This window comes from Oncorhynchus clarkii, chromosome 13 (assembly GCF_045791955.1).
Source record: "Oncorhynchus clarkii lewisi isolate Uvic-CL-2024 chromosome 13, UVic_Ocla_1.0, whole genome shotgun sequence".
Taxonomy (NCBI): domain Eukaryota; kingdom Metazoa; phylum Chordata; class Actinopteri; order Salmoniformes; family Salmonidae; genus Oncorhynchus; species Oncorhynchus clarkii.
Genome location: NC_092159.1, coordinates 42,198,040 through 42,213,370, shown reverse-complemented (window position 1 = coordinate 42,213,370; position 15,331 = coordinate 42,198,040). Strand labels below are relative to the sequence as shown.

The 15,331-nt window shown below is 44.3% G+C and overlaps 1 protein-coding gene across 2 annotated transcripts in view; it reads right to left on the bottom strand.

The window, feature by feature from the left end:
* Nucleotides 1-15,331, bottom strand: part of LOC139364744 (myocardin-related transcription factor B-like) — a 45,572-nt gene that overhangs the window by 13,441 nt on the left and 16,800 nt on the right. Inside the window, exons 2-3 of one of the 2 annotated variants that reach the window (XM_071101772.1) lie at nt 11,518-11,604; nt 4,290-4,536 (exon numbers count right to left, since the gene is read on the bottom strand). In XM_071101772.1, the coding sequence (XP_070957873.1) occupies nt 4,290-4,446 (157 nt within the window). In that variant the 5' untranslated portion in view covers nt 4,447-4,536; nt 11,518-11,604. Of the gene's footprint in view, nt 1-788; nt 952-4,289; nt 4,537-11,517; nt 11,605-15,331 lie in introns of those variants that run through there. The other variant, XM_071101773.1, reaches the window with a different exon arrangement.

The window sequence follows — 15,331 nt, the reverse complement described above, 5'->3', positions numbered from 1 at the left end:
CTAACTAAGTGGTGACATATGCTTAGCTGATAGCCTGAGGGTAACACTGAGCTTTGCAGTTATTTGTCATCATAAGAAGTGAACACAGAGTCCTGGGTTTAAGGATCCTAATAATATGATACGCTATATAAACCCACCTCCCTAGTCCCCTCCCTCATTCTGGCCTCATCTCCTCCCTCATTTAGACTTTGCTTGTTTCTAATAGAAAACAACAACTCTTTACACTATTGTGATGCTGTTAGTCCAGTCTCAAACTGATGCTGGACATCAGTTAATAGCTATTCATTCTGTAATGCCCTATCATTTCCTGGTGGGGCTCTCTGTCTCTGTCCTAGCCCAGCGTCAAGGTGTTATCATCAATTAATCAGTACAGATTACTCTGACATCACTGCCGTGGGTCAAGTTGATCAAGGCCTATAAGTAGCTGTATATTTCATTCAAGGTAATCACGTTGACTGAAAAGCAGACCTAAACCCATAAAGCCATACACATTTCACTGTAACTCCATTATTTTACTGAGAACTTTAACAACTATTTGCCTTCTAGTGAGAATGTACTGTAGTTAAAAAGTCATAAAAGACACAACATTTTTGGAGACAACCGTAGAGGAAACCAAAATGGAAACTGATTTATGTTGATACTGGGCTTCATGCCAACAACGTAGTGATGCTACCTAGCAGAGAGAGGAAGAAAGATTGAAAAGGTAAGTGATAGAAATAAAGAGTGAAAGAAGGAGGAGGGAGAAAAGGAAAGGCAGAGAGAGACCGGGGCACCTGATTTAAATTTACCCCTGCAGACGGCGGGGGTCTCCACGTCGAGGCACGCCATAGAGGAGGAGAGGTCGCTTAGCGGCCAGGTCTGGAGTCCCATGGAGTGATCAGGGCAGTGAGGAACGAGGACCAGCATGAGGGTTTAGTAATGAGGGAAAACACCCAGCTAGGAGTGTATGGTAAGAGAACTGCTTCTCACACGTACAGTCCCTCCCTCTCTCTCTCTCCAGTCTCTCCAATCTCTCTCTGCCTGTCTTTGTGTTGATCTCAGCGGGAGCGAGTGTGCGCTCACTCATGCTCTGGCTGGGCTCAGCCAGTAAGAGTCAGGAGGAGGAGGGAACACAAACAGACGAGCCACTGTTAACCCCTGCTGGGTCACTCTGCTCAGCTCTCAGTGCTCTGCTCTTTCAACACTAGCCTCATTAGAACTAAATACAATAAGTCAAGCAACTTTAATTATCAAAACAACAGAGAACAATACAACCTTTTGACCAAACCAACTGCTGTCCTAAAAGTCTATAAAAGTAAGTCATACTTTCAACCAAATCATATAGTTTGCTAACTACATGCATGTATTGAAATGTAATTTTAACTTCTAAAGTGTCTCACTGAACTGAAGGAATTCTTGTGTCTTTCTTGGCCCAAAAACATTGAGTATTTGTGACTTTTGAGTGAGAGGATGAAAAGCTCCATGAGAAAACGAGCCGGGAGTTGTTTTTTTCATACCATGTTGTGTCACTGGATAAGAATGACAAAAACATGCTGAGGCCCCTGGGACATCGATGTTTATCTTTGTCACTTTTCCCAGTTGTAAAGTGTATTTCTGACATTTAGAATTTTTTTGTTATTGCTATAATTTCAATTTCATTATTTTGACTACATCACTACACTCAAAGCACAAGCACATGACATTAATACAATCTTATCTATTTTTTTCATTTGTGTAGACCCGACCGTAGCTGTTGCTGACTAATATTGATATAAGGGAAAAGTATCAATATTTTCTTTTGGATTTCAAACAAAATAGATTAAATGTAAACATTAGAAATAGGGTGTGGTTGCATTCAACCCTGTCTCCTTCACAATGTTGTCTAGGAGAACATATATCAATCTGGTCTCTGTGTCCGAGAACAAATAACAGCAAAGAGAAATATCACCCACCCAGAGGAGACTTCTAAAGGGACAACAGGGATGAGAGAACACCGAAGAGTGATAACAGATGAATAGGTGGTCATTTCCAGCCGGTTAGCATTCACATACAGGAAGTATGAGTCATACGCTTGAAGTCCAGACATGTGTGTCCCTCCCTACTCCCTAACACTGCAGGTTAAAGGGCAAAGGGCAGCCAACATGAACTGGCATGCTGCCTCTATTTCCATTCCAATCCATTTCGCCCTGGTATATTTCATCCATGTCAATGTTCAAGGACGACTTGGGAACACCCCTTAACGTGTTAACCGTACAATACTATAAAATGACACAACTGCAAGCTGAATGTCTAGATAAACAGCTGTAGTCATATTATGACACTAACAAAGATACAGACCCGAAAGGAAAATGACTGGCCGGCATCATGTGTTCAAATGGATTAGGAATGCTGCTTAAATGAAAGCAAGCTCCTTTATAGAGCCGGTCCTGATCCTGATTCCATCCCCTGTTGTGCAGGTGAATCCACTACAGGGGTCTTCCTCTTAGGAAGAAAGACAGGATGCAGTCTGTGCTCTAGACGCCCCAGATGCTCCCAGCTCCTGCTGGGGCCCAGGGAGGGAAAAAGAGCCCTGGCGGGGAGGGATTCATGGAGCTCAGACCTGGCCTGCGATGGGATCAATGTGTCTGCAGCCCAGAGCAAGAAGAAAGTGGCAATCAATACAGAGAGTGGCACAAGATGGAGTACCAAGCAGAGACACTGGCCAATGAGAGCTCCCCACTAAAGGTGTGTGTTGATGTTACAATGTCAAGGGCCTCCACAAGCGCATACTGTATGGAGTAAACACTTCAGTCACGGATAGTATGTCGTCCAATGTGCATCGCTATCAATACAAAAATGTTGTGTCCCGTGTATCACGTGGGCTGCATTGGAAATGATTCGTCAGACATTAACCAGAAGAGAAAACAAACAGCGAACTTCCTCTATTATCCTGGTGATAAAAGACATCATAGTCTGAGTCGTAATTCTGAGGGAGGGGCTTGTGAGGGGAGGGTAGTAAGGGTCAGTACACAAGATTAAACTTGGCCAGAGGTCAAACAAATCAAAAATCTCCACTACATCATCAACAAGCCGTAGAGTGCAACACATTTGAGTTTTTCCAGTGTCTGTCTCCTGGGCAGTAAGGTTGGGGTGACCAGTGGTCTCCACTCCATACCCTCCATCCCTGACTGTGCCCTCTCTAGGGACTGGGAAAATGTCAGGGTACCACTCAGGGTGGGTGAGTGCCAGCCTGCCCACCAGACACTGCCCCAGTGCTACCCCTCACTCTGGTTCACATGCCAGGGCAATATTTCCAGACTGGGGTTCTGGCTGTGGTTGTGAGAACCAGAGGGTTAGGAGAGTGAGATAACAGAGGAGATCTCAAGATACTGAAGGTCCACATTTTAGAGAAAAATGCACTGGGAAATATTCGCAAGGAATTCATCATTAGTTAAAAGTTAAACGAGAGGCTCAACTCGTTCATTGACTTTGTTGAAGTCTGTTCATCCGAATCTGCATCTAATGTATCATATTTAACTCATTAATAACGCCCACCTAAAAAGCTGATTTTCTGAGAGCAACCAACAAACAAAACACTTAGTGGCCCAAGGAGAGGACTGACTTTGGGACTTGATGTCAGGAACCGTTCAAACTGTGATTATGTGTTGGCTTCCAGATGCAATTCCAGTCTAATTCCCCACTTCTCTCCACAAACAAATCTCTCTGGAGTGGAGAGGAGTTTGTTTTCTCACTGTCAGGGTAGGCTCGCTCTCTGATGGATGACGTAGAAACCACAGTCTTTGGGTTCATTTCGATCAGATTTCCTTGATTTTTCAGAGCCTCAGAGCTTCAATGCATTTTGAGGAGGCAAGGGGAGAGGATGCAAGGAATCAAGTACAATTGATTCACCCTGTGTTTTCACCACTTATCCTCCTGATACTAGGTATGCAATTACAAAATTAAAATTAGGTATGCAAAGTGTTAATTACTAACTTTAGAAGCCTTTTTAAACCTCAAATACACTATTCAATTAGCAGCCAAGTTTGCATTTATAGGCTAGGCCATAGAGTGCCATTTCAGATGCATGCCCTAGGTCAGGGCTGCCCAACCCTCTTCCTGGAGATCTACCGTCATGTGGCTTTTCAGTCCAACCCTAATTTAACACACCTGATTCTACTAATTAGCTGCTCAACAAGACCTTAACTAGCTGAATCGGATGAGCTAAATTAGGGTTGGACTGAAAACCTACAGGACAGTAGATTTCCAGGAAGAGGGTTGGGTAGCCCTGCCCTAGGTGATTGACCTATGTGACTGAATGGTCTACTACTCACCATTCTTACGCTCTTTGAGAGGCGGCAGGCTGGGACTGGGCTGCATAGTCAGATCCTCCAGCTCGTGGGTCTCTGCCTCGCTCCGGAGGCTGGGCACCAGCAGCGCCAGCTGCAGGCTGAAGTCCCCCTCCACTCCCAGACTCCCCTGGGGCTCCATGCTGCAGCCTCAGCACTCCTCAGGAGGAGGAGCTAGGCCGGGTCTCCTGGAAACCAGCAGGGCAGATAGAGCTGCTGTTGTCAGTTGTTGCTGGGGAAATGGGAACATTGTGTCATTTTACAGCAGGAGTTATTAACCATGTGGCAAACTTGGCTGCCAATTGAATCATTTCATTTACTTCTAACAGTTGTACTTCTAACAGTTGATTGCATGGAGATCACGATGGAACTCAAGCAGAAGGGAGCTTGACAATGAAGTTAAAGATTCATGTTCCCTGTTAACATTTAATCAGAAGCTGGTCAATAAGAGTCACGCTAACAGCCAAATTACTTATTTTAACAGATGAATGTACCAGATGTAAAAGGTCTTAGAATATTGTACGGTTCTAATGAGTAATATATTTCCCAAGTTTTGTATAGCATTGGATTCCACTTCCCTTTTGGTCTTACTACCAACACTTCATCAACCCATATTCTGGATGTACTATTTACTATAGAAAAGGTCATGTCCACAAGACACATCTCAGCTTTACTGTCAGGCCAAGAACTGATCACCCCCATCTGATGCAGCCTAAGATTCCAATCTGTCCAAACCAAGATTGGGTTTGATTGAAGTTAGAGGAAGCCTGTGATCTCTGGTGAACCGCAGCCTTTCTCATTCCTCTGAGAACAGAGAGTAAATCTGCTGCTCATCAACAGACAGCTTTCTATCAATAGTGCAGACATTAGCACCTGCCAGAGAAACTCCCTCAGGGATGCTTTTAAAAAAAATCCTTTATTTAACCAGGCAAGTCAGTTAAGAACAAATTCTTATTTACAATGACTGCCTACCAGGGAACAGTGGTTTAACTGCCTTGTTCAGGGGCAGAACGACAGATTTTTAACTTGTCAGCTCGGGGATTCAATCTAGCAACCTTTTGGTTACTGGCCCAATGCTCTAACCACTAGGCTACCTGCCGCCCCAATGCTGTCAGAATATTGACGAGACAAACCTTGCCTGCAGTGCAGCTAAATCCTGACTTCTCCTCTTTCCCAGCGTTACCTTACCAAAATGTTATACCACCGTGTACCACCCACCTTATCCCTCTGACTACTTTCAAACGGCACATCACCTTGACCTTAGCTATTCATCCTCTCGTCCTGCAACCGACAACCTTCATCTACCCTGCTAACTTTGCCTGCTAGAACAGCTGCTATAGCTTCTGTCCCTGGCTCATTTTGACTATCACATCATTAGCATTTCTACAGGACCTTCTTACATCCCAGCTCCAGCCAAGGGACAGATGGACGTAAAACCATATGTTCTACACAAGTCTTTCTGTGGCTCTTATCCCAGAGTAAGAGTGTGATAAGGAGTGTGTAGACAGCATTGTAGAGTTTAGGCTGGGCACAAGGCGTGTGGAGCCAGACGTTCAGATCTAAATATGCTATGTAGAACAAACATTCCTCTCGTATGTGTTGAATAAGGAATAACGTCGGCTCTATGCACGGAATTTCTATCCGTAACGTTGGAGAACGTTTTACAACTGAACGTGGCCCTGTTCCATATCTGCCAGTGACAGATGCTGAATGTGCAACGTGAGGCAGACTGTGGTGCAGATCCAGGCTGCTTAGAAATGGAACCATCATTGGTCTGTTTCAGGAGAACAACCTACAGAGGGGATTCAGGTGTACACAACGTTACCCTTCAAGTGCCAGAGAGTAATATAAAATGGCCTTAGCCTATAGCTGCTACAGTGTCTGGCTTCTGAAATCTGTCGTCCAAAAGCAGAAACACAAGACGTCTGAGCTGCAGGGCACCTTCCATCTCTAAAACAAACTCCAGCTGTGTTAAAACTGAGACGGATCTTTGTTGTTTGTTCTTCTTCGTGCATTCCGGTTTCAGTGCTGAAGATAGTCTTGGTAGACTCCCACTGGGAGCTGGCAGACCGGGAGAGGAATGAGACGTGGCTACGGACAATGACAGCATTCTGGGCCCAGTCCTCCCATCTCAGCGTGCACTCAGCACAGCTCCTCATGAGTAAGCAAAGCAACTGTTTAGCACATCTCAGCATTAGCCTGGGTCATTATGGTTCTTCTCTTGAATTCACACCACTAGTACAGAATATATTTGTTCAATGTTAGAACATGTGGTTTTAAGGGTAGAGAGTGCAAGCGATGAAAGAATGTGAATATTTGTGTCAGCTTGACGTGTAAACTGATGCTTGGAGATACATATCGAAGTAAGAAAAGTGTGCTTTTTTTATTTTGATGAGGGGGGAAATATATATTTAAAAAATCCTATTAATTTAAGTGATATACTGTATGGGATGTCAAAACCAGTTATTTCTAGCACCTTGTACCAGACAGATGTGCCACTTCCCCTATCACCCATTTGACTGTCCTATGTCAGATAGTGATGGCATAAAACATATCAGAAACACTTTCCTCATATAATAGTCAATTCCATCGCAGCGTACGCAAAGACTACAGTTTGCTGATTGATTTATGCAACACAATGGGTTAAATCACAGAGATAACAAAATGATGAAATGATGTGCCATGGAGCCAAACATATCATCCTTCCATCCCCTCCGTCCCAACCCAGAATCTACTCTCTCTCTCTCCCTCTCTATAATGTGCTCCAGCCTCCCAGAGGATGGAGTGGCACCAGTCCCATTTCTCCCGTCTGTCTCCAGGGTATTACGCTGGGTAAAAAGAGAACCAGCTGTGTTGCAGGATGACTGGATAAAGACACAGTCCAAAATGGAAATATTGTTATTTATCTACAACACACATATAAATCTCCATAGTCCTTTGGTATGAGTAGCAGTGCCAGAAAACGTCAGAATAGAAGACGGACAAAGATAGTTTTACACAATGAGGTCTGTGCTCTCTACCACACGAGGCACATTTTCGAGATGGGCGAAACAAATGAGAAAGCAGCTACTTAACTCAGTTGATATACGGTACAACTAGGAGAGGGTTTGTTTGCAGCTAGGAGAGGGTTTGTTTGCAGCTAGGAGAGGGTTTGTTTGCACCTAGGAGAGGGTGTGTTTGCAGCTAGGAGAGGGTGTGTTTGCAGCTAGGAGAGGGTTTGCTTGCAGCTAGGAGAGGGTTTGTTTGCAGCTAGCTAGGAGAGGGTTTGTTTGCAGCTAGGAGAGGGTTTGTTTGCAGCTAGGAGAGGGTTTGTTTGCAGCTAGGAGAGGGTTTGTTTGCAGCTAGGAGAGGGTTTGTTTGCAGTTAGGAGAGGGTTTGTTTGCAGCTAGGAGAGGGTTTGTTTGCAGCTAGGAGAGGGTTTGCTTGCAGCTAGGAGAGGGTTTGTTTGCAGCTAGCTAGGAGAGGGTTTGTTTGCACCTAGGAGAGGGTTTGTTTGCAGCTAGGAGAGGGTTTGTTTGCAGCTAGGAGAGGGTTTGTTTGCAGCTAGGAGAGGGTTTGTTTGCAGTTAGGAGAGGGTTTGTTTGCAGTTAGGAGAGGGTTTGTTTGCAGCTAGGAGAGGGTTTGTTTGCACCTAGGAGAGGGTTTGTTTGCACCTAGGAGAGGGTTTGTTTGCAGTTAGGAGAGGGTTTGTTTGCAGCTAGGAGAGGGTTTGTTTGCAGTTAGGAGAGGGTTTGTTTGCAGCTAGGAGAGGGTTTGTTTGCACCTAGGAGAGGGTTTGTTTGCAGCTAGGAGAGGGTTTGTTTGCACCTAGGAGAGGGTTTGTTTGCAGTTAGGAGAGGATGTGTTTGCAGTTAGGAGAGGGTTTGTAATGCGATCCCTGGACTCTTTGCCAAGACTAATGTCAGCTTTCAGTGTGCTGTTGATCTTTGATCGATACTCAAATCCCAATGCTTCTTAGTTTACACTCTCAGTCAGCTAAAGTACACGCATTAGTGTTGTTTACAACCAGGGCTGTGCAGGAGATGAAGGACTGCCTCTCTCTTCACTTGAGATGCTCCGGCTGGCCAAATAAACCAGACTTATCGGCGATTCATGTAAATAAAGATAAAGCGTCTCCAAACTCAGGCTGAGTTCCATTATTAACACGATATAGTATTTTATATGCAAAGAATTTATCGCTCTGCAATGCATCAGCCTGCCTGGCTGTATTCAGTTTGTGTGCACCAAGCCAAAAACGTCAGGTGCACCTTTGGCTAGGATGGACGTGTACTGTCTAGATGAATCCTCTTGGTACATGGTCTGTGGTACTCTGCAGGTCTGTTAAATATAGTCTAGCTCTCAAGCCAGTCCTGTTCCTTAGATAGCTTGTTGTTGGCCAAAGACAGACCAGGAACCATGCCATGCCATAACTATGGGGCGTTCTGGCTCCTTGAACAACCAGATGTAGATCATATCAATTGGAATAGCCTGGGTTTTTTGTTTGGATAAACTTGCAAACCTTGCGAGAGTTGTTTACTGGATTCCTTTCAATGAAAAATCTGTCATTAGTCATTTCTACCAAAATGTACACATCACTCATCATTAAATAAAATGAACATGAGAAGAGGAGAGAAGAATGTAGCTCTACAACTGACCTGCCACATCCTTTCCAGACAATTGCCAGAACAAACATGACATTTCCAGTGGATGCCATACTGATGGGTCTAACCTTTCAGTTAGGAAGCTACTTCAACACAACACAACACTCCATCACTGAGATGGCTGTGCAGACATGTACCTTTCCTGCATACCAATAACGGCTCATTAAACTTACAGTATGTGCAGGGCCATAAGCCCCATTACGTTTTTCCTGTACTGCATACTAGGTTTTTCTCCTGGCTGATGCCATATGTTGTCATGACGAGAAAACACACATTTACACTATGACTTATATTGATCTCATTGGACTGTTGACCCTATGTCCTAAATTATCTTTCACAATGTCCATTTCCACTTCTTTCCCCCCAAAAGAGAATGCCTTTAGACATCAAAGCCTTTTCAGTGTCAAATCCTGAGTGTTGAGTCCAAAAAAGTGTGTAACTACAGAGTTACATCTAGTGAAGTGTTCTCAGGTTACAGTACAAAGAACCAAATCAAGATGAGACCAGATTCAGCAATTAACATGGTCACTTTAGCTTACAACGCATAAGAAGAACCACAGTATAAATAACCAGCAATAACATGGTTGACAAACCCTTATAAGACACTCAAACTGATTTAAGGCACCACTAGCAGGCTATGGTTTCTCATTAGAGAGACCAAACACTGAAGCAATCCTCTGTCTTCCCCCGAAGGTACATGACGTGTGCTCTAACCAAGTTCAGATGCACTGTGGCAGATAGAATCTGTTGCTCATGCCTCTGCATCACACTGGTGTTTGCTATGAAACAAAGACTTGCTTTAAGAGAGAGAGAGAGAGAGAGAGAGAGAGAGAGAGAGAGAGAGAGAGAGAGAGAGAGAGAGAGAGAGAGAGAGAGAGAGAGAGAGAGAGAGAGAGAGAGAGAGAGAGAGAGAGAGAGAGAGAGAGAGAGAGAGAGAGAGAGAGAGAGAGAGAGAGAGAGAGCGTATGTAGAGCATGGCTAAGACACCCACATGTCAATGTGATCTGGCTACAGGTACCCACATGTGAAGAGAGTTAGTAGGTCTTGCCACAGCTCTAAGCCCAGTTCTGGGCAAATAAAATAAAGAGACTTGTTTTTGGCTACATAAACCACCTGGCATGTTGATACAACCAAGATAAATGCCTAGTTGGATCAAGGCCTGACTGCCTAGCTAGAACACATGAGCATGAGTGTCAGGGTTGAGGGTTTGGGCTGATTGATTGCAGGTTATAAAACATTGAGATTACAAGCCCGTAGCCTAGTGTTATTCATTATTGAGAGAGGTCTGCGTAGTTGGCACAGTTTGACCCTGTCTGTCAGTCCAGGAAGGAGGTGTATCGCCTTCCACCTGGTTTTAGATGTTATCTCAGAGGCCAAGCCATGGATCTGACACTGTAGGAATACTATCTCAGAGGGAATAGACTTGCTAGCCTAGCCATTGGTGATTACAGTGCCTCGCCATTACAGTGGACTCTGTAAATCCAGACACTTGTATTTATTATAATGATAAAGATTGTACTACCACGGGGAGCATGCTGATACAATTCAGTAACTTTGGCTCTTGGTTTTCACAGATTAATCTCATCTATACCTACTATCTTCCCATTCCTGCTGCTCTGCTCTCCATCCCCTGCTAGGCTCTCTGCAGCGCAGCGCACATGGTGGGAAAGCCAGAGGGAAATCCCTGTAGGCCTCTGACTTCTCTTTGAAGGCCATGAAGGCTGTGCGGCACGCAGGCAGCTGCCAAGAAGAGTCTACGGAAAGGCAATCCTCTGGCTGTGTTGGGTCACATCATCTTCAACACACACACATGGATGCATGCACGCACACTTACATACACATACACACACAATCAGATCACACACACACACATGACCACGCACTCACACAGGGATGGGCAAAAGTGACATACGGATTCACTGTAAACTACCTCAGCTGGATTGCTGCTGTCACATTTATATTTATTGCAAATTATGATAATGAGATACTGAACCCAATGCCTGGACATAAAATCAGTCGATACAATACTACTACTGGTGAGAAAGACGGCCACACACACTCCTGATCATTAAATACACACCACTGTGTATTTAATCTGCCAAATATTTTTTACTTTCTTCATAGAACAAACCACAGAGGAGCAGTAGATGGCGCTGCAGTGCGTTAGCTGGAGTGAGTCACTTCGAATTCCTTAACTGATGTTGTTGGAAGCCAATTACATGGCATTTTCAAGAATGTTCTGTTCCTAACCCTGGCAGGGTTTTTTATTCAAAATGACTGATCCCTAAAGGAAAGGAAACTTCAGCCATGTGTCACCATTGTTATTTTGGTAATTTAGCATTTTTTCTTCGAACCCAACCTCTATGATAATGTTTGGGTTTAACTTGATCTTGAAAAGGCATTAAGGAAAGTATATTATCAATTAAAAATAAACACATATTGGATTATAAGAAGCCCTTTAAAGTAAATTGAAAGTAAATGTTCAATCCCCCATTGATGATTTACACCACAGTGGTAGAGGGGGAGAATATTTATACGGGGTGAGACAACCTTGAGGTGTTATCTGGGCTTACCTGTGACAGTACGAGAGGGAGCAAGGAGAGGACACTGTCTGGCAGTGCTGCTGTACAACTCAATAGGTCATGGCCCCGCTTTCCAAACTGGAACACAAAGAAAATATATTTTTTGCAATGAATGCCCTTCCCAATCACATTTTGTGGTAGAGGCACAGTGGCTGTGAAATGAGACTACCATCACTTCAACAATGAGAACAAATATTCTCTAAAAAAGGAAATGATAGATTAACATGTAAACCAGATTGAGACTTGTTTGTCCGCTTGAAAGTTTGCATCTCATTGAAGTGGGTTGCCGTGGTGACGCTAATTGGTGAGCAGAGTGCAGTGTTGGTTGGGGCTAAACAATAACAGGACAGGTATTTATAGATCAGTGGCTCTTCACTGGAGTGGCAGCCTTAAGATATGGAAAACAGGCACACTGAAGCAATAGGGTCCAGTTGTGACTTAATCTCCCAGAGCAGTCATCCCTCAGGGTCTCTATGCTGCCCCCTACTGATATGCAGTAGCAGTGTGTGGGTAAAATCACTGGGGAAGCCATATTTGCGCATTGGGACAGTGATATATAGGCCTAAAGGCAGAGACAATAAGAAGACACAGTGGCAGAATAAATTCAACCACACCTTTGTTTATCACAAAACTGTTTCTGACATTTTCGAACCACTAAACAACTATTGATTTAGAACCACAGACAGTTACCGCAAGGCGCAAAGAAAACAGGAGCTGCCTCCACTATTCCAGCACCATTTCAACTTCAACATTTCAACATCATAGAGCATCCTGACCGGTTGCATCACCACCTGGTATGGCAACTGCTTATCATCTGACCGTAAGGCGCTACAGAGGGTAGTGCGAACGGCCCAATACATCACTGGGGCCGAGCTTCCTTACATCCAGGACCTATATAATAAGCGGTGTCAGAGGAAAGCCCATAAAATTGTCAGAGACTCCAGTCACCCAAATCATAGACTGTTTTCTCTGCTGTCGCACGGCAAGCGGTACCGGAGCGCCAAGTCTAGAACCAAAAGGCTCCTCAACAGCTTCTACACCCAAGCCATAAGACTGCTGAACAATTAATAAAATCGCCACAAGACAATTTACATTGACCCCCTCCCTTTTGTACACTGCTGCTACTCGCTGTTTATTATCTATGCATAGTCACTTCGCCACCACCTGTATGTACAGATTACCTCAACTAGCCTGTACCCCCGCACACTGACTCGGTACCGGTGCCCCCTGTATATATCCTCGTTACTGTAATTCTTATTGTGTTACTTTTTATTATTACTTTTTATTTTAGTTTACTTGATAAATATTATCTTAATTCTTCTTGAACGGCATTGTTAGTTAAGGGCTTGTAAGTAAGCATTTCACGGTAATGTCTACACTTGTTGTAATAGGCGCATGTTGACAAATACAGTTTGATTGATTTGATCATCAAATCACCTCTGCTTAGTTTAATACAGTGACAACTAAAAGATACCAAAACCTATTTAGTCCAATCAACGTAAGCTAAATAGGATGTGGCTATCCATGGTTCTGATTTCTGTGTGCGTGTGTTTGTTCGTGCAAGTAGAAAAACATGTTGACTCACCCTACTTGTAGAGAAACATCAATGCCATCCTCCTCTCTTTCATGTTGACGAAACTGTCACTCTGTCATACAGTACACACTTTATTTTTTGTTGTCCTAGGCTACCTGGCTAAAATGCTTGCTTGCTCGCCTAACCTCTAGTCATGGCCAACGTTAGGTAGTTAATATTAGCCTTCTACATCTAGCTACCGTACATATTCAACTTCCATCGGATCAGAATTGCCATTATAATCAAGGCTTCCCTTGGCATCCATGAATACACGCCACTGCTAATATGTCATCTCTCAGTGAAGTGCATGTCAGGAAAAGTGGGGTTTCGAAAAGAGTGGGCATTTAGAAAGGAACCATATAAGGAGAAGTGGGGGTTTCAAAAGGAACCATATAAGGAGAAGTGGGGGTTTCAAAAGGAACCATATAAGGAGAAGTGGGGGTTTCAAAAGGTACCATATAAGGAGAAGTGGGGGTTTCAAAAGGTACCATATAAGGAGAAGTGGGGGTTTCTAAATCAAATCAAATCCAATTTTATTTGTCACTTACACATGGTTAGCAGATGTTAATGCGAGTGTAGCGAAATGCTTGTGCTTCTAGTTCCGACAATGCAGTAACAACCAACGAGTAAACTAACCTAACAATTTCACAACAGCTACCTTATACACACAAGTGTAAAGGGATGAAGAATATGTACATAAAGATATATGAATGAGTGATGGTACAGAACGGCATAGTCAAGATGCAGTAGATGGTATTGAGTACAGTATATACATATGAGATGAGTAATGTAGGGTATGTAAACATTATATTAAGTGGCATGGTTTAAAGTGGCTAGATATACATGTATTACATAAAGATGGCAAGATGCAGTAGATGGTATCGAGTACAGTATATACATATGAGATAAGTAATGTAGCGTATGTAAACATTATATTAAGTGGCATTGTTTAAAGTGGCTAGTGATACATTTTTTTGAGATTGAAAAACAGCTTCTGTCTCTCGGTCCCTGCTTTGATGCACCTGTACTGACCTCGCCTTCTGGATGATAGCGGGGTGAACAGGCAGTGGCTCGGGTGGTTGTTGTCCTTGATGATCTTTATGGCCTTCCTGTGACATTGGGTGGGGTAGGTGTCCTGGAGGGCAGGTAGTTTGCCCCCAGTGATGCGTTGTGCAGACCTCACTACCCTCTGGAGAGCCTTACAGTTGTGGGCGGAGCAGCTGCCGTACCAGGGGGTGATACAGCCCGACAGGATGCTCTCGATTGTGGATTGTAAAAGTTTGTGAGTGCTTTTGGTGACAAGCCGAATTTCTTCTGCCTCCTGAGGTTGAAGAGGCACTGCTGCGCCTTCTTCACCACTCTGTCTGTGTGGGTGGATGAATTCAGTTTGTCCGTGATGTGTACGCCGAGGAACTTAAAACTTTCTACCCTCTCCACTACTGTCCCGTCGATGTGGATAGGGGGGGGTGCTCCCTCTGCTGTTTCCTGAAGTCCAAGATCATCTCCTTTTTTTTGTTGACATTGAGTGTGAGGTTATTTTCCTGACACCACACTCCGAGGGCCCTCACCTCCTCCCTGTAGGCAGTCTCGTCGTTGTTGGAAATCAAGCCTACCACTGTAGTGTCGTCTGCAAACGTGATGATTGAGTTGGAGGCATGCATGGCCACGCAGTCGTGGGTGAACAGGGAGTACAGGAGAGGGCTCAGAACGCACCCTTGTGGGGCCCCAGTGTTGAGGATCAGCGGGGTGGAGATGTTGTTACCTACCCTCACCACCTGGGGGCAGCCTGTCAGGAAGTCCAGAAACCCAGTTGCACAGGGCGCGGTCGAGACACAGGGTCTTGAGCTTGATGACGAGTTTGGAGGGTACTATGGTGTTAAATGAGGAGCTGTAGTCTATGAACAGCATTCTCACATAGGTATTCCTCTTGTCCAGATGGGTTAGGGCCGTGTGCAGTGTGGTTGCGATTGCGTCATCTGTGGACCTATTGGGGCAGTAAGCAAATTGGAGTGGGTCTAGGGTGTTAGGTAGGGCGGAGGTGATATGGTCCTTGACTAGTCTCTCAAAGCTCTTCATGATGACGGAAGTGAGTGCCAAGGGGCGGTAGTCGTTTAGCTCAGTTATCTTAGCTTTCTTGGGAACAGGAACAATGGTGGCCCTCTTGAAGCATGTGGGAACAGCAGACTGGGATAAGGATTGATTGAATATGTCCGTAAACACACCAGCCAGCTG